At 43.7% G+C, this 22,750-nt stretch overlaps 1 protein-coding gene across 4 annotated transcripts in view; it reads right to left on the reverse strand.

The window, feature by feature from the left end:
* Positions 1 to 22,750, reverse strand: part of LOC145352844 (solute carrier family 12 member 7-like) — a 222,292-nt gene that overhangs the window by 25,371 nt on the left and 174,171 nt on the right. For all 4 annotated transcript variants that reach the window (XM_080203176.1, XM_080203178.1, XM_080203177.1 and 1 more), the window contains exons 11-18: positions 20,866 to 20,923; positions 17,614 to 17,788; positions 17,289 to 17,407; positions 15,375 to 15,473; positions 13,356 to 13,475; positions 13,128 to 13,232; positions 11,408 to 11,576; positions 8,685 to 8,880 (exon numbers count right to left, since the gene is read on the reverse strand). In XM_080203176.1, coding sequence (XP_080059302.1) covers positions 8,685 to 8,880; positions 11,408 to 11,576; positions 13,128 to 13,232; positions 13,356 to 13,475; positions 15,375 to 15,473; positions 17,289 to 17,407; positions 17,614 to 17,788; positions 20,866 to 20,923 — 1,041 coding nt within the window. The remainder of the gene's footprint in view (positions 1 to 8,684; positions 8,881 to 11,407; positions 11,577 to 13,127; positions 13,233 to 13,355; positions 13,476 to 15,374; positions 15,474 to 17,288; positions 17,408 to 17,613; positions 17,789 to 20,865; positions 20,924 to 22,750) is intronic.

Raw genomic sequence — 22,750 nt, forward strand, 5'->3', positions numbered from 1 at the left:
CCAAAACCAGGAATCGAATCCAGGTCCCTGGCGCAGTGAGGCAGCACTGCTAACCACTGTGCCACCTTCATATATAAATGAAATGACACCTAGTTTAGATACTCATTAATAGAATCTGGTCGGTCACAGTTAACGATTCAGGAGCTGAAAGTGGTTGCCTGAACAGTTGTTACAAGCTGCAGCAAGAATCTAAATTAGCAGTTTTAACCCGGGAATGAGTCATAACTGCTATTTAAGTGAGCAATATTCGCTGGAGTAGGGAGCACAGTGATGACAGGATTGAGAGCTTCATTAAGAATGCTAGTGTCAGCAATCTGGTTATAAAAGAGTTGATGTGGAGAGATACAGAATTTTACTGTTCCATCTGCCATGGGAATCGGAGCAGGTGAAGGGCAGACCATGCACACATCCATTGACCTTGGGCAGGATTTTAGAGTTTCTGGACCAGCGAGGCCATAAAATCCCACCCACTGCTGTTGTTTTTAAACCTCCGGTAGCTGGTGACTGCTCTTTATCTCCAAGTTAGGATGCTGTAATTTATTTTTAAGTTATTAATCAAGTAAACTAGGAAAAAAGAACACAAATCAATTCATCAAATTAAGAGGTCAACTAATTAACCAACCATAAATAAAATTAGATAGACATAACAGAGCAAATGGCATCCCATAACTGCAGTACGTGGAAGCTTGCGGACAGCAATACTACATTAGCAGAGTCTGGCACATATAGGATTAATATGGGACTGAGCGTAACACTGCCATACAGTGATGCACACTACCCATACAAGAGCACGTGACCCAAACCCTGGGCCAGTGTGGTATTCACAGTAAGAAGTGTCACAACACCAATTAAAGTCCAACCAGTTTATCTGATAGTAATCCCACAAGCTTTCGGAAACGTTGTTCCTTCGTCAGGTGTGCGGAAGGCTCTGATGAAGGAACAGTGCTTCCGAAAGCTTGTGGGATTACAATCAAATAAACTGGTTGGACTTTAACCTGGTGTTGAGAGATTTCTTACTGTGTTTACCTCAGTCCAACGCCAGCATCTCTATACCAGTGTGCCATTGTTCAGAGCCATGTGCAGACCTAAATATGGAGATAGTTCCTAATTTGTACCCTTCATCATAAGCAAATAATTTCGGTAGTTAACAAAAACATAGTTAACCTACGTAAGACTAAGATGACATTTTCGGAACTACCAAAACATTTGATTTGATTTATTGTCACATACATTAGTATACAGTGAAAAGTATTGTTTCTTGCGCTATATAGACAAAGCATACCATTCATAGAGAAGGAAACGAGAGTGTGCAGAATGTAGTGTAACGTTCACAGCTAGGGTGGAGAGAAAGATCAACTTAATGTGAGGTAGGTCCATTCAAAAGTCTGTCGGCAACAGGGGAGAAGCTGTTTTTGATTAGAAGTGCCAAAAGGTACAAAAGAAAAGTCAGTTAGTTTTGGGTGGCGTGGTGGCACAGTGGTTAGCCCTGCTACCTCACAGCGCCAGGGACCCAGGTTCAATTCTGGCCTTGGGTCACGGTCTGTGTGGAATTTGCATTTTCTCCCCGTCTGCGTGGGTTTCCTCCGATTTCCTTCCACAATCCAAAGATGTGCAGGTTAGGTTGACTGGCAGTGCAAAATTGGCCCTAGTGTCAGGGGATTAGCAGAGTAAATATATGGGGTTACAGGATTAGGGCTTGGGTGGGGTTGTGATTGATGCAGACTTGATGGGCCAAATTAATTCCTTCTACATTCTAGGATTCTCTGATTCTAGTTAAGTCCAAAAGTCAGATCTTAAGTCTGAACAAAACAAACTTGAAGAAGACAGACAAACTGCCTCAGATTGGAGAAAACTATCAAAAATGGCTAGCACTTAAATAATCAATCCATAATTTACAACAAATACACATTCCTTTCAGACACAAATGTGTGGTGCAGCTATGATTAGTGAGGAGTTAAAACTGGTGTTCAATCAAAGGAAGCATCTTATGGTTTGTCAAAATAGCTGTAAGCCTGAGAATTTGGAGGATTTTAGAATTTAGCAAAGGACTGCCAAGAAATAGATAAGAAAAGAGATTAAGAGTAGACCAAGAAGCCACTCAAAAAGAGATAAGAAAAGTTTCTGTAGGCACGTAAATAGGAAGAGATGAGTGAAAGTAAACATGTACCATGGAAGCAGAGACAGGTTAAAATTATAACGGGTCATTAATCAAATACTTTGCATCTGTCCTCATTGTGAAAACACTTAAAAACATTCCAAAAATAATGAGAAACCAAGGGATTAGCCAGAATGAGGAACTTAAAGCGGTCAGTGTATGTAAAGAAATTGTCCCATTTAATCTCTCCAGTACTAAGTAGTGACAAATCCCTTGGAGGTGACCTGCATTTTCAGAGATAGCTGCAAAGATAGCGGATTTTTGGTACTGATCTTCCAGCATTCTCCAGAATCTAAGTCTGTTTCTGAGGCCTGGAAAGTCACAAACATTTAAAGAAAAGAAGGAGAGAGAAACCAGCAAGCTATAGATCAGTTAGTTTAACGTCAGTAATTGGCAAATGGGCTAGAATCAATTATGAGAGACACAGTAACAGGTGTACTTAGAAAACCATCATATAATTAAACAGCAGACTTCTGACAGGGCAATTTTATTTGTAAAATCAGTTGGGAATTTGTGAGGACGTAACTAGTAGGATGGCTGAGAGGGAGCCAGTGGATGTAGTGTAATTGCATTTTCACAAGGTCTTTGATAAGATGCCACACAAGTGGCTATTACATAAAATGAGGCAATATGATTCATACAATCATGTTGTTATGCACTTTTAGAATGCATCAGGGCTCCAATTTGATGTTGAGTTTGGGAGGACCTGATTGAGATGCTTACAACGATCAAAGTTCCTGTTGCTACGGGCAACATGTTAGCACTGCTACCTCACAGCGCTAGAAGCCCAGAAAAGATTCCGAGCTTGGGTCACTGTCTGTGTGGAGTCTGCACATTCTCCCCGCCTTCAGGCATCTGTTCAGGTACACTGAGGGAGAATTTAGCATGGCCAGTGCATCTAACCCGCACATCTTTGGACTGTGGGAGGAAACCAGAGCATCCGGAGGAAACCCATACAGACACATGGAGAATGTGCAAACTCCACACCGACAGTGACCCAAGCTGGAATTGAACCCGGGCGTGAGGCAGTAGTGCTAACCACTGTGCCGCCCTGTCCATTAACAATAATCAATCCTTGCTAATACTTTGCCTTAATACATAGGAACAGGAGTCAGTAAAATTTGATTATAATTGCACAGTAGTATTTAGGTCTCATCAACTTTGATTCAACAAGGAAATTATAATACAATACCATCCGAGCCAGGCTATAAAGGTGGAGAGCTATTTGAACTTGTTTCAGGGATGGTGAAAGTAAGTATACTATTACTAGGGGGCAGCATGGTGGCACAGTGGTTGGCACCACTGCCTCACAAGTGCCAGGGACCTGCGTTCGATTCGCAGCTTGGGTCACTGTCTGTGTGGAGTTTGTATGTTCTCCCCATGTCTGTATGGGTTTCCTCCAGGTGCTCCGGTTTCCTCCCACAGTCCGAAACATGTGATTAGTTGCATTGGCCATGCTAAATTCTCCCTCAATGCACCTGAACAGGCACCAGAGTGAGGCGACTTGGGGATTTCCACAGTAACTTTACTGCAGTGTTTAATGTAACCTACTTGTGACAATAATAATTAAACTTGAAAACTTTAACTACTTTCTCTGTGGAATCCAGAGTCAAAGGATGAAAACTTCAAATTAAAGTCATACTACTGACGAGTGGCACACAGGAATCAACTTAAGATTTTCAAGACTAACACTAATAGATTGTGGAGTGAGGGTATCACGGAATTATGCTGTGATACCCTCACAGTAACTGTGAGGAAAAGTAGAGTTGAGGTACAGATCTGATCTAATTGAACTGGCCTGATCATAGAATCCTACAGAGCAGAAGGAGGCCATTTGGTCCATCAAGTCTGCACTGACAACAATCCCACCCAGGCCCTATCCCTGAAACCCCACATATTTACCCCTGATAATCGCTCTAACATTCACATCCCAGGACACTAAGGGGCAATTTAGCATGGCCAATCAACCTAACCAGCACGTTTCAAACTGTGGGAGGAAACCAGAGCACCCAGAGGAAACCCATACAGACATGGGGAGAATGTGCAAACTCCACACAGACAGTGATCCAAGCCACAAATCGAATGCAGGTCCCTGGCACTTGCGGGGCAGTGGTGCCAACCACTGTGCCACTATGCTGCCCCCTAATAATAGGATACTTACTTTCACCATCCCGGAAACAAGTTCAAATAGCTCTCCACATTTATAGGTTAAGAGAGGGGATTAAGGGTTATGGGAAGAGGGCGGGAATGTGGAACTGAGCCCACGACAGATCAGCCATGATCTTATTGAATGGCGGGGCAGGTTCGAAGGGCTAGATGGCCTACTCCTGCTCCTATTTCTTATGTTCTTATAGCCTGGCTTGGATGGTATTATATTATAACTTCCTTGTTGAATCAAAGTTGATGGGACCCAAATACTGCTGTGCAATTATAATCAAATTTTACTGACTCCTGTTCCTATGTCTTGGGGCAAAGTATTAGCAAGGATTGATTATTGGTTAATGGACAGGGCGGCACAGTGGTTAGCACTACTGCCTCACACCCGGGTTCAATTCCAGCTTGGGTCACTGTCAGTGTGGAGTTTGCACATTCTCCACGTGTCTCCATGAGTTTCCTCCGGATGCTCGGATTTCCTCCCACAGTCCAAAGATGTGCGGGTTAGATGCTAAATTCTAAGGCCATGCTAAATTCTCCCTCAGTGTACCTGAACAGGCGCCTGAAGGATTTTCACAGCAACTTCATTGCATTGTGAATGCAAGCCTACTTATGACTAATAAATAATCTTTAGAGTTGGAATAAACAGGATATTTTTTGTGTTAGCAGGATGTAACTAGTGGGACGTAGCAAGGGTTACTACTTGGACCTCTGCTACTTATGATCTACATTGTCATACACTCAGGGATTGGGTGTAACCCATCCTAGTTTGCTGACAATACAAAGTTGGGAAAGTACATAGTGAGGAGAGTTCAAAGAAGCTGCAGAGGGATACAGAAGATTAGAGGAAAAGGGCAAGAACATGGCAGATGGAATACAATGTGGTGAAATGTGAAGGTATCCACTTCCATCAAATAAAAATAAAAACACAATATTTTTGAATGGACAGACTGGGAAATGTTTGCATTAAGAGGGACCGGAGGATTCTTCTATATAAATTACAAAGCAGGTGAAATGGTATGTTGGCTTTTGTTACAAAGGGATTGGGGTTTGAGAGTATAAAAGTTTTAGTGCTCTTATATGGGACATTGGTGAGACCAGAGTAGCGTGTGCAGATTTGGTCTCTTTATCCAAAAAAAAGACATACCTGTCCCACAAAAGTAGTAATAAAAGTTCACTAGACTGTCTCCTGGGATGAGAAGATTACCTGATGAGGTTTGAATAGGTGAGGCCCGTACATGTGGAGATTAGATGAAAGGTGATTTAACTGAAATGTATAAGATTGCTCGGCAGCTTGACAGGATGGGATGCTGAGAAAATATATCCCTGGACTGTGGCTTCAACAACATGGGTCAGAATAAGGGGCTGGTCATTTATAATGGAGACCAGGAGAAATTTCTTCACTCAAGGGCTGTGAATCATTGGAATTCTCTATCCCTGAGTTTCTATGGTTCTTCATCATTGAGTATATTCAATAAGAGGTCTCACAACACCAGGTTAAAGACCTGCAGGTTTATTTGGAATGAGCTTTCGGAGCGCACAGGTGAGTGATGAAGGAGCAGCGCTCCAAAAGCTTGTGATTGCAAATAAACCTCTTGGACTTTAACCTGGTGTTGTGAGACTTCTTGCTGTGCCCACCCCAGTCCAACACCGGCATTTCCACATCATGAGTATCTTCAAGGCAGAGCTCAGTATGAGTTTTGGATATTAAGGGTATGTACAGAAGATCGATCATGATCTTGTTGAATAGTGGAGCAAGTCTGAAGGGCCAAGTGGTCCACTCCAGGTCCTAATTCTTAAATTCACAACTGCAGGGACTGTACTGACCCTTCCGACTTTTCAAAAGGTGAGCTGTGAGCGCCACCTCCTGTTTGCGGTTGGGAGCGCAGAGATCCAGAGAAAGTGCCCGTTTTATCAAGGACCACCACGCACAAAACCTTTCTGCAATAATTGACAACTTATGCTATACGAGAACAGTGCATTTATCTGTTTTCTAACACTGAAGGTTTCAAATTGTTAACTCTCCATTAAAAAATACACATATGACACGCACATAAGAGTTTCACATTTCAAAGGATGATTGGACTAACAGCGAGCAATTTGTACCTTTCTCCAACATGTTGATTGTGATGTTTATATTAAGGCATATTTTATGTAAATGGAATAGAAAAGAATTATGAAATGTTTACAGTTCAGAAGTGAGGCATTCAGCCCATTATGTCTGGACTGACTCCCTGCAAGAGCAATCATCTAAAATCATTCCCCTATCTTTACCTCTAGCCCTTCACATTTTCTTTTCAGATACTTACCCAATTCTCTTCAGAAAAATGATAAGAAAGTCCTAAAATAGCAGGATGTGAAACTGCGGTAAAATATTGTTAGAGTGAGTATATCGCTTCATCGATAGTCCACCTACTGGTTTACACATTCACTCCCTCCATCACTGGCGCACTGGCTGCAATGTGTACCATCTACAAGAGGCACTGCAGCAACTTCTGAAGGCTTCTTCAACAACACTCCACAAGTTGTTGACCTTCACAACCTCAAGCAGCAGCTCAGGGATTTGAATATCATCTCCAAGTCACATGCCTTTCAGATTTGGCAAATTTGTTGTTCCTTCAAGTCAAGTGTTGGAATTCCCGTTTGAACACAACGCTGGAGGACCTGCACCATACAGTAACTGTAGAGTTCAATCACCAGCTCCCAAAGGCAAGGGCAGCACGGTGGTTAGCACTCTTGCCTCACAGCACCAGGAACCTAGGTTTGGGTCACTGTCTCTGTGGAGTCTGCACATTCTCCCCATGTCTGCGTGGGTTTCTTTCAGGTGATCTGGTTTCCTCCCACAGCCCAAAGACAAGCGGGTTAGGTGGATTGGCCATGCTAAATTGCCCCTTAGTGTTAGGGGGACTAGTTATGGTTAATATGTGGGGTTTTAGAGATAGGGCCTGGGTGGCATTGTGATCGGTACAGACTTGATGGGCTGAATTGCCTCCTTCTGTACTGTAGGATTCTAAGGGAACGGCCACAAATATCAACACCCCAGAATGAATTTTTTAAAGATGTATCTGGGTGCACTATCCAGAATCCTGGGCAACTATTGACCATCCCACAAGCAGTCAGAACCACGTGACTGCACATTCAAAGTGACTTGAAATGAATTATGCACATCCCTGAAAGTTGCAGCAGGTATCAGAGAGGAAATAACCTGCTGGACTTTGGTGGTATCTTTATAACAAAGGAATTAAGGCACGACTTAAGTTTAGCTCCTGGGTTTTGATATTAAAAAAAATTGACAATCCACTTGTTAGGCCCAATCACCTGTGATGCGTTGCAAGCACAATGGAAAAAGCAGAGAACGGATCCATGGTGTACACATTACACAACTTCATCTGGACTTGGAAAGTGATTGCAAAATCTTGCAAGCTAAACATAGGGACAGACAAAAGCCATTTGGCCCTTCTATCTTATTACACAAGGTTAATAAGCACATTCGTTCCACAATTCAATTAGATTGGATCTCGATTCCACTTTCCCACCTATTCCTTGATATCCTTACTCTACAAAAATCTATTAATGCTAGTCTTGAAACCCCAGCATCCACAGGAAGAGTTCTGGATTTCCGCAACCCTTTGTGTGACAAAATCTCCCCTTGAAATAGCTTGGCTCCAATGTGAAGATTGTGCCCTTTGCTAACCACTGAAAACATTTTCTCTGAGCAGTCCAGAACCAATGTCAGCTTGGATCCTGTTTGACCGAGCCTAAGATGGGATCAATATCCTTGCCTTGTCAGCTTGGACTTGCCTTATCCCTTATGTTGGGACCGTGATTGGACTTATTAGCTTTTTGATTAGAATTACCAAAAAGGTAGGAAAAAAATCTCAATTAGTTTTGGGCGGCACAGTGGTTAGCACTGCTGCTGCACAGTGCCAGGGACCCGGGTTCGATTCCCAGCTTGGGACACCGTCTATGCGGAGTTTGCACGTTCTCCTGCATCTTGTAGGTTTCTACCGGGTGTTCTGGTTTTCTCCCACAGTCTAATGATGTGCGGGTTAGTTTGAAAGGCCATGATAAGTTGCCCCTTAGTGTCGGAAGATGAGCAGAGTAAATACTTGGGACAATGGGGATAGGGGCTGTGTGGGATTGTGGTCGGTGCAGACTCGATGGGCCAAATGGCCTCCTTCTGCATTGTAGGAAATCTATGATTCCTCATCAACCAGCCTTGATCATTTTTAGCATCTCGCTCCAATCGTCCCTTAACTCAAAACGGATCCCCAATGGATTCCCAAAATGCACAGCAGCTGAATTGGGAAACGAAGACTTGGCGCCTCTGCGACTAATCGAGAAAATGTTCCGTGAATAATTCAACAGTACTGACCGACAAAGCTCTTCCACCCAGATGGACCGTCTGTCTGCCTCCATAACTCTGGCCACGCCACCAGTACAGTGTTGTGTTTCATTCCTCCCAAGCCAGACGACTGGATCAGGTGGGAGACCCCATCTCGCCGGTTGGATGACACGACCACATGGCAGAAACCTTTCGTCTTCTCCAGCCCCATCAACGACTTGATATTCTGTCAACAAAACCAAGCACGTAAGGAGGGGCAAAGACACTGGCGTACGTGTCTGTCATGCTGGTGGAGAGTGCAGACACGTTTTATGCAATAATGTACAGTGGATGTTAATAGGGACAAAGTGGCAACAACTATCACAATTCCAACCCAGACTGCAGCAGAATGGAGGCTGAAGCCCACTTCCTCCACTCTACTGACTTCCGAATCTCAGGCATGCCAAGGCCTAATATTCCCTAGATGGGAGGAGGAGAAAATGAAGAGACAGTCACCACTGCCATGGGTCAGTTAGAGTCACATTGCTGTACAACTGAAAGCACGTACTTTGCCTGCTCACTCAAGCCACTAAGAGTCAACAACACCCAAATAGAAAGGAAAGAGGGGAAAGTAACAGGGTTCTCCATGTTCTCTGGCAGCACAGCGATGAACACTGTTGTCTCTAAGCACTAGGGACCCGGGTTCAATTCTGGCCTTGGGTGACTATGTGGAGTTTGCACATTCTCCCCATGTCTGCGTGGGTTTTCTCCCACGCTGGTTAGGTTGATCGGTTATGCCAAATTGTCCCTTCGTGTCAGAGGGATTAGCAGGGGTAAATATATGGTGCTACGGAGATAGGGTCTGGGTGGGATTGTTGTTGGATGCAGGCTCAATGGGCCAAATGGCTTCCTTCTTCATTGTAGGGATTCTATGATTCTTAACGACAAGCTGCAAGAGTTTATGCCCCACCACCTGACTTTCTGTATAGCATAAAACATTGTGGCCACCATCTAACTCAGCACAATCAGTGCTTTGCCACAGCAAATGGTGAATTTACCACTGCTAAACAATCACATGGAACTGTTGACACTGGATAGAGAAACTACCAACCTCAAATTTCTCAAGGCTCACTCTACAGACTCCTACCCCAGTTCATTCTTTTAGATAGTGAAAATCCCCTGGCATCTAGTGAAAATCTCTCACTCTCCAGGGTTGATATGCAATGGAAATTCTGTCTTCTAGTAAAACTTGGCAATCATCAGATAATTAGACTCTATGCTGGTTGGTCTAATTCCAGTCAAACAGGCGACTTGGATCAAAAATACAATGCATCCCCAAGAAAGCACTGCAAAGATTAGCATACAACTCAACATGTCATCTATCAGAGATAACGGGGGGTGGGGGAGAAACAGCCTTAAATATAGTTGGTCACAATCAAGACCTGAACACAAATCGATCATAGCACTTGGGATGAACCGGATCAAAGGTTGTGGGGAGAAAGCAGGATTAGGCTACTGAGTTGGACAATCAGCCATGATTGTGATGAATGGCGGAGCAGGCTTGAAGGGCCATATGGCCTCCTCCTGCTCCTATGTTCTATGTTTCTATCAAGGTTTGTGATTACTCAAAAATCAATTCCACGTAATGCATTTTCCATGCCGCATTTTATTGTTTCACCAACTTTATGTGCGAAATCTTTTCACCCACCCACCACAGGAATCGTAGCCGGCGGGACACAGACCTCGGGTGGGATTTCCCGGTTTTGAGGTGAGCGTGGCCAGAAAGTCCTGTCTGAGGTGTCAAATAGAATTGAACAGCTTTGCAAAGGTAGGAGGCGCTTGTGAGCAGAGAGATTGGCCCAAAATCTTTGGTCACAAAATTTCGACAACCTATCCAGGTTCTCTTTGCAACGGGCGTCAACCAAATCCTCCGAATGGTGAATGGCTCATGGAAAATGGTCCCAGTCTTTCTTGGTTTTGTCACTGTTTTGATCTTCCGTTCTGGTTTTGTTTTTAAAAGGCCGCTATTGTTGTGAGTAGTCTGGGTTTGGAGCTACACAAAACAGACCGAAATCACATCATGCCACCCTAGCCAAGAAATGTCAGGCCTACAAAGTTGTTGAGCTTCCTTCCCCAAACAAATGATGGGAAAATATAGCATTGGAGATGACCATTCAGCCCATTATGCTTGGGCTAGCTCTCTTGAATGCGCAATCCAAAGGGTCCCTAATTACCCTGACAATGTTGCGTCTTCGCACAGATATTACTCTCCTTTTGAGAAGTTACTATTGAATCCACTTCTAGTACCCGTTCAGGCATGGCCATCAGGGAAATCACTGATTTTTTTTTTCTCTTAGTGAATATAATGAGGGGCATGGATAGGGAACAGCTGTTCCCCTAAGTTGAAGGGTCAAGTACAAGGGGATACAAGTTAAAAGGTGAGAGGTGGGAGGTTTAGGGAGGGACTTGAGGAAAATCTTCTTTACCCAGAGGGTGGTGGCAGTCTGAGTGTGTTGCCTGGGAGGGTGGCAGAGGTGGGATGCTTGACATCTTTTAAACAGTACCTGGATGAGTACTTGGCACGCCATAACATTCAAGCTATGAGCTAGTAAGTGGGATTAGGTGGGCAGGGTAGGATCTTTCATGCATCAGTGCAGACTCGATGGGTCAAAAGGCTTCTTCTGCACTGTAATATTCTGTGATTGAGACCAAGTTGACAGGTTAATCCTGGTCAGCTATAATGCTTGCTCAAATTTGTGTGGTTGGACAAGCACCTGCTCAGCATTCTGAACATCAGCGTGCCTCTCCAGAAACGTCCCTTCCAACACAGAGCCAACAATGGTCAATCCCTTGCCAGCCTTGAGCTGGGTGGTGAGCGACAGGAGACGAGGGTGCTTCACATTCTGTTCAGAATCCAGGTTCAGCAATATTAACAGTTGAGGCCTGAATGGGAAGGGGAAAGTAGAAGCAAAAAGATTAGTCAAACAAGCCTAGTGATCTGCTCCTTGTCCTTTATTTAAAAAACTAACTCCCCTGGGTACACAAAAGAGCAAAAAGACTGGCTGTTCATTTTTTTCCCCTTCCTGCCCCTTAACTCACCCATGGCTAGAACAAAAAGGCAACGCCTGGTCTCCAGTAAATTAGATGACGCTGCTTGGTTTTTACTGTAGTGTTGTACCCTCTTGTGGCAAGTGGATTCACCACGCCTTGTGGTGGCATTCTGCATCAGTAACTAAGGCCAACACCACCTCCAGGAACAAATGCTAAATGCAGGAATGCAGAGGAAAAGGCATGAGCCCCCCCCAAGGCTCAGTGGTTAGCACTGCTGCCTCACAGCACCAGGGACCCGGTTTCAATCCCCAGCTTGGGTGACTGTGTGATGTCTGCACACCCACCCCGTATCTGAGAGTTTCCTCTGGCTGCTCTGGTTTCCTCCCTTTTGACAATGGCGGCACTGTGGTTAGCACTGTTGCCTCACAGCGCCAGGGACCTGGGTTCGATTCCCGGCTTGGGTCACCATCTGTGCAGAGTCTGCACATTCTCCCCATGACTGCATGGGTTTCCTCTGGCTGCTCTGGTTTCCTCCCACAGTCCGAAAGATGTGCTGGTTAGGTGGATTGGCCATGCTAAATTCTCCCTCAGTGTAGCCGAACAGGCGTCAGAATGCAGTGACTAGGGGATTTTCACAGTGAGTTCACAAGTCTACTTGTGACATTCATTAAAAAAAACTTTAAACCTTAAAAATTTCATATACAATATACCATCCCAATGAGTTCCAACTATGTTATTTTATGTCAAGATTGCTTAGAGCGAATTACAAAATCAAATGTAACAAAAAAAAACTCCAATGTTATCACATTTCTGTCTACTAAATCACGTGTGAATGTCCCTTATCATGCTGACTAGTCTCATTGCTTGGCGCAGTGCTGTGTCTCCAGTATACAAATGTTGGGGCTGAGAGTTTGTACGGTCATTCCGATTGACTGATTGTTGTCTAATTTTCACGGATGCTGGGCAAAAAAAGGGCAACGTCAATCGATTACGAAACCTTTGTAGTTTACTGTCAATGGCGCCATATATAGATTCTCATTCCAATCGCAATGCATGATAAGGAAAGAGTTGAATCATTCTGGTCAGGTTTGGTGGTAAAACACATTCTTACACAAGAGCTCTGGGAGTATTATTTTGCTTGAATCCCAGGACATAAAGACCTTGAAGCTGATCTGGAGCGAACACAAGTTTGATCTTAGGCTGTGACATCTCTCATTCCGATGAGCACACCAGACAAGTCGTCAAGAAAATGGAAAATGGACTACACCACACCCCCCCCCCCCGGGAGTTAATGTTGCTACTAAGAGCCTAATGGCCTCCTCCTGCTCCTATCTTCTACGTTTCTAAGCAGGACAACAAGCTTTGTGCTCACAATTGAAAGCTCCTTCCTGGAAAAGTAAATTTGAACAGATCTGCACCAGCAAACGCCAGTTCTGATTTTACCTCCAGTTCTTTGTGTGGGGTGGTCCATCCTCCAATCTCAGCAGAGCATATCGGGCTGCGTTAAGGGACAGGCCCCTAATGCCATCTCCCCATTCTTTCTCGGCTCTGAAAGGAAACATTAATTCAAATCATTTCACACCAAAGAAAAATGGACACAAACCTCGCAATAGGTTGATGCTCTTTCATATAAAAATGTATTCGACTAATGGAAGTTGGCAGCCATCTTACCCTCGATATTCAATGTACTTGTAGATACATCCTGCTATAACCATGGCAACCAGTGCGTAATACCAGGAACAGATGAACATCAAGGCAAGACATAAACTCATTCCCAGGAAGGACAAGGTCCTAGAAGTAAATTACTTACAGTAAGGCACTCAAAATCAAAACATTTTCACATATTTCAGAGTCGTGTATACTAGGCCTGGAACCAAGATTGGATACATTTGGACTCATAGTAATTCCCTTCCTATCAACAGAATCCCTGCAGTACAGAAGGAGGCCATTCGGCCTATCAAGCCTGCAATGGCAGCAATCACACCAGGCTCTATTCCCATAACCCCACATATTTACCCCTGCTTATCCCCCTGACACTAAGTGGCAATTTAGCATGGCTAATTAACCTAACCTGCACATCTTTAGAGTCTGGGAGGAAACCAGACAACCCACACAGACACGGGAAGAATTTGCAAACTCCATGGTCACCTGAGACTGGAACTGAATCCGAGTTCCTTTGCACCCGCTTTAGAGAAAAGATTTGAGACTGTACACATTGCATTTTAGGGCTGAAGGACAGGAGGTTGTTGCACCGATGGAAAGAAGCCCTTTAATCTCCAACATCACAGGCAACAACCAACGAAGTCCATACTGAACCACGTAATGTCATTAAGCGTGCATGCCACAAGTACAAACAACACATGTGATGGTCAATTCCACCAAAAAACAGCTCAAAAGTGTTCAGCAAATATAAAAATATGTAATATAAAATGTATTTAAAAAATAAACCTCTGCATTTCATATAAACATGGTGCAACTGGAGATTAGCAGCAGCATGTGAAATTGAGTAACGATGCAGTGCATGCTTACGATATCACTGATATAATACACCCGATTCTAAGGAGACTTGACCACACAAAGGATTATACTAAAAGCAGCTTATAAACTGGCTTTCTACAGTTAGTGTACAAGTGGCTCATGAGAAGAGTCTTAAAATGATACAGGGAAAAAGACCACGGAATTATACACAGAAAAATTGGACTTTAAAAAGACCTGAAAAATCAACTACTGGAATTAACATGCATTAGCCGTTCAATATTTACTTACTATTGAACTTTATTAGCTGCTAAAAAGGGAAGGGGAAATGGTAAAATATATGCATCTACATTCATATAAATCAGAGGACAGAATTAAGTTACTCCATTTTAACTCAAGGCGGCCTGGTTAACTTGGCTTCTTTTTAAACAAAGATTGTGTCTGGGAAAGGTATGCAGGGTTAAAGGGAATTTTGTTAGATTAACCCTCTCTTGCTCCCAGCAGAGGGTGGGTTGAATGAAGGCACACAGACAGTCAACTGTCTGGCTCTGACGAAGGGTCATCTAGACTCGAAACATTGGCTCTATTCCCTCCCCACAGATGCCGTCAGACCTGAGATTTTCCAGCATTTTCTGTTTTTGCATCTGTCCTACACCCAATTTGGGGCATTCCAGCCAGATGGTGACAAATCGAGGGGTCTCACCCAGATCAACTTTTGGGGAACCTTAGCTGGGGCTGGTCATAAGAGATTTGTTGGAGAGGTTCCACACTAAAATAAAGTTGTTCAAATTATCTATTGGTGAGATAGTGCTAGCGAATGGCAACTGACATTTGCTGTGCACTACCAACTAAATCCCATGCAATCCCTATAGCGCAGAAGGGAGCCATTCAGCCAGTCGAGTCTGCACCGGCTCTCCAAAAGGAGCATCTTACTCAGCCCCCCATCTCACCATCTGACATTTACCGTGGCTAATCCACCCAACCTATATACCTTTGGATACCAGGCCAATCCACCTAACCTACAGCAGGAAACCAGGACACCTGGAGGAAACCCACACAGACGCGGGGAGAATGTGCAGACTCCACACAGTCACCCGAGGCCAGGAATTGAACCCGGGTCCCTGGCGCTGCGAGGCAGCAGTGCTAACCACTGTGCTACCGTGCTGAGGCAGCTTCCAAATATGATTTATTTTGTGCATAGTGCTTCTGTCATACCAGTGATAGTACTTAAATCGCGGCCTCCAATTGGGTGTCTTCAAGAGCGTTTGTAGTGCGCACGCCAGGTTCACAAACATGTAACACATCAAGAAGAACCTGAGGGGGATAAACAAATGCAAATTAAAATGTTTCTGTACAGTTAAACGCAGCACTATGCTGCGGACTTCCCATTTTGCCACATGCTCAATTTCCCAGCTTTTCGTTCCAACGCCCAGCTCAAGTCTTACTTTAAATACTTCACTCTATTCTTGTTCCACTTCCCTTTTGTGTCAAATCCAGATTTCCAACTGTTCCCAAATCTTCCCCTTTAGCCCTCGAATCAACTATTCCCCCCAAAACTGCAGCAGGTTCACAAAGTGGGCGGAATTTTCTGGTTGCACTCACCTCAAGACCGGAGTATCTCATCTGAGGTCAACGGAATTCTGCAGGATCCTCCCTCCCATTGCCCGCTACAATTTCCCTGGCGAGCAAGACAGGAAATTCTGCCCAGTGACTCTCCTTGCAAACCACATGGAAGGTGAATAATGGATGCATCCCCATTTTACAGTATTTCAGTCCAAATATTAAATGTGGCCCCGTGTCAGGAAAAGCAATGAAGCTCAAGTGGCTTGCATTAATCATATTACTGGGTTTGCTCCTATGAAGTTTATTTTGTCCGCAGATTTTGGATTAATGCTTTGATCTGTACTTTTGGTGGGGTTTTTTTTCCCCTTGATGTACAATGAGGCAATTTAGAAAGGTATCCAATTACTCTGCTTTACCAGTCAGTCTGATTCATTATTCGCCATCCTATGATTTGCAGTCCTTCTTTCAACCCTAATCAATCCCTAGTGTCTCTAATCAATAATGAGGCACAAGTTACAATTAAGTAGAAATGACCTATCCTTGTAAAGAAAGCTTATTTATTTATTTGTCACAAGTTACATTTACATTAACACTGCAATGAAGTTACTGTGAAATTCCCCTGGTTGCCATATTCCGGCGCCTGTTTGGGTATGCTGAGGAAGAACTAATAATGTCAATGCACCTAACCCAGCATGTCTTTTGGACTGTGGGAGCACCTGGAGGAAACCCACTCAAACACAGGGAGAACATGCAGACTCTGCACAGACAGTGACCCAACCCAGGGATCAAACCTGGGTCCCTGGCACTGTGAGGCAGCCATGCTAATCACCGTGCCGAATAGACTGCATCAACAATTGCATGCTTCTGTTCAACATTATTATTCCATACAGGATGAAAACGCTTCCTGCTTTGTTCAATGTTGAGCCCTTGCGACTCCAGTCCAGGCAGTCCCAGGCTATTTCACATTTGTTCACCTGCGACTATTTGAGAGTAGTGTGAACATCTGCCTCCCCATCTTTTTGCGCTCGTCCAGTTTGATTCAACAGATTTTACTAGTATGTCTGTCCTCTACTAACACAGCCTCTCTGTTGGCTCTTTCTGCATCTTCTCCCCAACCCCTCCTTCCTGACAACCTTCACAGGCATCACTCCTTCCTTCTGGAAGTCTGTCCATGAATCTCTGACTTCACCACTTCCTTCTCCTCCTTAAAAAACACTTTCTTTTCCTCACACCAAGTTCGCTGTCCCTGCCCACACGACCCTCCCAAAACACATCGCTTCTGATTCAACACTCATTTTCGTAACAGCAACCCACAAAGCGCCCTCTTATGTTGAAGACGGTTTGTAAATACAAGCTGACTCATGCTGTTGAGTCCACAAAAGCAATACTGAAGACAAATGCACACCAGACACACATGAATGAGGGGGTAAATGTATATGCCTGATGCGCATATTGCAAAAGATCTCAGAAGCCAACCACCACTGACTTTGGGCCATCTTAAGAGACGGAAACTGTACAGATTCTTCAATATCAACTTGATTTGGGTAAAAGAAAATGTATACTTACATGGAAAGAATGGGGGCTACGCTGTCAAGAGAAGCAATCAAAATGCCAATCTCACAAATACCAGCTGTGAGTAGGAGGGCCCATGTTGGTTCACCATTCGCCTTTCCGTGACCAAAGACCTGGTTTTAAAAGAAGGGAATTTATGTATAAAGTAGGCTAGTGTTTTCCAAGAGATATTTGGCCTTCTACTAAAATATACCATCTCCTTCTCATCTATTGAAATTAATTTCCATTGGCATGCTCACTCTGCAAGTTTAACAACCATATTTTAATCAACGCCTTATATACGTTCAACACAACCTCCCCTCTGCTTATACGCACATACCCGTAGGAAAGGAACTATTCCGTCCCTGGCGATGGCCTGCATTAGCCGAGGGGCCCCGGTAAGACTCTGGAGACCAGCGCCACATGTTGAAAAGAATGAACCAATCACAATAACCCAGGGAGATGGCCAGGCCAGCGTCCCAATGACAAGGTTACCGTTTACCGACTCACCAAACCTAGAAAGAGAAACAAAAACTTCCTTTAAATGCAAGTTTTAGCAAGAGGCCCAGAAAGTTATGAAAAAACAAAATTCTTCAGATTTATACCGAGCCATATTCAGATATATACCTAGCAGAATACGATTCACATTAGGGCGGCACAGTAGCACAGTGGTTAGCACTGCTGCTTCACTGCTCCAGGGACCTGGGTTCGATTCCCGTCTCAGGTCACTGTGTGTGGAGTTTGCACATTCTCCTCGTGTTTGTGTGGGTTTCCTTCAAGTACTCAGGTTTCCTCCCATAGTCCAAAGATGTGCGGGTTAGGTTGATTGGCCTTGCTAGAAAATTGCCCCTTAGTGTCCTGGGATGCATAGGTTAGAGGGATTAGTGGGTAAAATATGTAGGGATATGGGGGTAGGGCCTGGGTGGGATTGTGTTCAGTGCAGACTCGATGGGCCAAAGGGCCTCCTTCTGCACCAGAGGGTTCTATGATCTATTCTACGATCTATATGGAAACAATCCAGTGAATCATAGAATTCCTACAGTGCAGAAGGAGGCCCATCAAGTTTGCACTGTTAACAATCCCAGCGAAGCTCTATCCCTGTAACCCAACGTAATTAATCCTCCTGACACTAAAGAGCAATTTAGCATGGCCAATCAATCTAACCTGCACATTTTTGGAGTGTGGGAGGAAAGTGGAGCACCCGGAGGAAACCCACGCAGACTCGGGGAGAATGTGAAAACTCCACACAGTCACCCAAGGCCAGAATTGAATCCAGGTCCCTGGCGCTGAGAGATAGCAGTGCTAACCAATGTGCCACTGTGCCATCCAGTATAAACAACCGGTGTAAAATCTGTATCACCAATCCCCGCCCACCAACACCAATTCGCAATAATAAAGAGGTGGAGGGGATGTTCAGAAGAAGTGTTACTAGATAAAGTAGCAGCAAGGCAGCCAGGATGAATTTCCTCACTAGCCCTCATCCCTTGAGGCATGGATCCATTGAAGAGTTTAAGAGGCTAGGCACCGGCAGGGAATTCTTCACAATCCCATCCAAAATTAAGACTATTGGACAGTTTGGGTCATGAGGTTGATATCCTTCTGGTCACTCCATCACAACCTAATGGTGGCAGATAGTAAATCCTCAGAAGCAAAGATAAAGCAGATCAACAGAGGGGTGATTTTATAGAGTGTGTAAGATCATGAGAGGCATGGATAGGGTGAATGCACTGAGTCCTTTTTCCCAGGGTTGGGGAATCAAGGCATAGGTTTAAGAGGGGAAGAATTAATGGGAACCTGGGAAGCAACCTTTTTTTTTCAAAACACAGAAGGTGGTACATACATGGAACGAGCTGCCGAAGGAAGTGGTTGAGGCAGGGACATTTTCAACATTTAAAAGGCATTTGGACAGATACAAAAAGGTTTAGAGGGATACGGGCCAAAAGCAGGCAAATGGTAAGGTTAACTTAGATGGGCCTTTTGGTTGACATAGACCAGTTTGGGCTGAGGGGCCTGTTTCTGTGCCATAGATTCTATGATTCTGTTTGTCCACCTTTCATCCGTAATCCCCAGTACGAATAATAACAAAGCCACCAAATATTTTTGTGCTGTGGACATCAATGCGACTTGCAAATAAATAAAAAGGAGTGGCTAAGAACTCAATATTCGTGGAAAGGTTGCAGATGGAAGCCTTCACACCCATTGAGGTTCATGCTAATAGGCAAGAAACAATATTAATTGAATAACTTCTATACCTAGAAGCTCAAGCACGAGGCAAATACCTAACATTGAATGCATAGCACATTGGCAGTGAATCTGATCAGCTCCTGATATTTCATCCTATTATTCTTTAATAGAAATAGAATTCATGATACAGTGCGTCAATGTTTCTTCATATCTTTCCTGCCGGTACATGTCAATTGTTGAATCAGCAGCTTAACCAAACGATCTCATCTAATCATCTGTGTCAGGGAGTGACATGACCCAGTGTTGAATAATGATAGTCTGTGATCTATTCTGCACTAAACCATCTTTCAGAGTTTTGAACTAGGCATATTTGCTATCACATCATATAACTTCCATCTCCTCATTCGACTATTAATACATAGCTAAGTGAATCTCTTTGCAGTACTTTAGCACAGTATAGTGCAAACATTGATTGCTTCTGAGGGACACAAGATAATGTGCAAACAAACCTTCAATGGAGCCTCTATAATTAAATAGTATTAAAACTTCAAGCGCAGTGGAACTGAAATATAGTTTGGTGAGATTGGCATCAATATAGACGATAAAAAAAATATAAATTCCAAGAAACGTTCTGAAAATTGGGTCATTTTATTATAAAGAGCATCTATTGGGCAATTGGATATGTTCTGCTTACGTTGTGATAGCATTCTCACCCGAGTCTCTTTTTAAACATGTCAGATATTTCCTATCCCTTCTTCTTTAGGAGATTGGGCAATTCTACTGGCAAACTACCCAGCTCCAAGTAAATCACTAACGGTCTGCCCTGCAGCACGAAAATTGGAAGATACCAGTGAGAATGCAATTAACCAAGTCATTCAAGATGCATTCAGACGGAAACAGGGGGAACAATCAAACAGATTCCAAATACAGAGCAGACACAGCTCGTGGGGGGTTATTGGGTAGTTACTGAGAAGAGATAGGGAGAACAGAATGGTACTAATACTTGAAGGCATCATGACAACATGTACATTCTGGGACAGTGTCCACTTATTAAATTAGAACTTAAACATATGCTTATTTCATTGAACATTAGCATATCACGTATACAACTCCTTGTCAGCCACGCTTGATGTGGAGAGGTGCCCCCAAGCTATAAGCCTCTGGCAACAGATTAGCTAACCTGTTCCGGGAATTACTAGCTATGGAAACAGACAAAAGTCTGCCTTAGTACACCCCCAGGTGCAGGAAGAGAACTGAAATGGAATAGCACATATGTGTGTGTAAATGATTTATGTACACTGATAATGATAGACAATGATAGCTTGGGACATTTCATAATATTAAATCTTCGTAAAAGCAGACAAGCGATTTTTCAGAAAAATTCCATAAATTTATGTTAACTGCTTACTTGTCCCTTAAGAGTACACCTTCGATGCAAGCTCCAAACAAGATAATGCAGGTCAAGTCTGTTGTTGATTATCAAGGAAATTATGATTTTCTTTTAAAGAAAGCAATGTTACCTGGGTTAGTTATACTACACTTACTGGTAAAACACACAATGTCAAAATCCTCTGTGGGAACAAGAAAATACTCTTCCAATTATATCTATGCAATAATAGTATTACAGCTTGTTAGTGGAAATTTTAATGAGCCATGGACTCTTCAGTAATGACTCACCAATTAGGGAATATAGATCAAAGTAATTTATTTTTTTTAGTGAGGGCGTGACTACTCGAGGGTTAGAGGGGCCACTTTCCTCTGAAGTGAATCTTCTAAAAGTCTGACCAAAGATCAAAGGGATGGACGGAGCACATTTTATTTTAGGGTGTGCATTAATCACCAAGCCAGGCAATAGTTTCCCTAGTGGCTAAGTGGAGCTCTTTGAGCCTTTGTTGAATTTTGTTGTGGGCAGGGGGAGGTGTGGGTTTCCCTACAAAGCCCCACTTGTGCTGATTTTCTGCACAAAGACCTTAGCCAGCGTGGAAATGGTTGAGGAATGTCCAGTGTTGGTGTGAGCAGATTGAAGCCAGGTAGGTGAGACCTATGATGAGGTGTTGAATGATGGTGTTGGTTCCATTTCTGCTGCCTCTGTTGTTATTCCTTGGCATGGTGGTCTTAACCATACAAGTTGACATGAAGGAAACAGGTGGACTGGTACGGTCCTTGTATAGCGGTAGGCTTGGATTGACATAAATCTCCAGGAGCTTCCTTGTTGCAATCTCCATTCTTATGTGAGGGATGGGATGTTGCTCAATTATTTAATGAAACTCAAATGAGTTGCTCTCAGTTTGTGGATTACCAATTTAGTGAAGACAGGGCAATTGAGTTGATCAGAAGGTACTGGAGATGATTTGCATTGTTGAAATGGGTATCTACAAGACTGATGTGGGAAGAGTTACACCACACTGGTACACAGTACTTTGCAGTTGAGTAGACAATAGTAAGAGCTGTGGTCCTTAAGGTTGGAGCACCTGCACCCTATGGAGAGCCAGCAAGTTTGCTGAGGAGACCAACGGTTTGACTAGGAGACCAGTGTGCCGGACTGTAAGAAATGCTGCAGTCAGGTGGAGAAAGACAGCGCCTGCTTTGAGGTTATTTTTAAAGCCCATTTTCAATGAAGAGGATTATGACCTGGTCCATGTGCTTCATCCTCACTGAAAGCCAGCTTGTTCAGCTTTCAAGATATTCTCCACCTCCAGCTCCATCTACTGTTCCTGTGGAACACATTACCCTTCTGGCATGTGCAAGAAATTAAAACTATATTTAAATGATGTAATAAATTTAATGAAAACTCATTATGGGCAGCACGGTGGCACAGTGGTTAGCAGTGCTGCCTCAGAGCACCAGTGACCTGGGCACAATTCCAGGCTTGGGTGACTGTCTGTGTGGATGTCTGCATGTTCTCCCCATGTCTGAGTGGATTTCCTCCAGTTTCTTCCCAAAGCCCGAAGATGTGTGGGTTAGGTTGATTGACAATTTTAGCATGGCCACTTAGTGTCAGGGGGACCAGTTAGAGTAAATATGTGGGGTCAAGGGGATAAGAGCTGGGTGAGATTGTGGTCAATGCAGACTCGATGGGCCGAACTGTAGAGATTCTATATTCTCCCTATGTCTGCGTGAATTTTCTCTGGGTGCTCTGGGTTTCCTCCCATGGTCCCAAGATGTGTAGGTTAGGGGGATTAGCCATGGTAACTTGCTCCTTAGAGTCCAAAGATGCATAGGTTAGGTGGACTGGCCAAGGTAAACGTGCAGGGTTACAGGGATAGATGCTCAGAGAGACAGTGCAGACTCAA

This window comes from Carcharhinus amblyrhynchos, chromosome 2, assembly GCF_965287045.1.
Source record: "Carcharhinus amblyrhynchos chromosome 2, sCarAmb.v2.hapA, whole genome shotgun sequence".
Taxonomy (NCBI): Eukaryota; Metazoa; Chordata; class Chondrichthyes; order Carcharhiniformes; family Carcharhinidae; genus Carcharhinus; species Carcharhinus amblyrhynchos.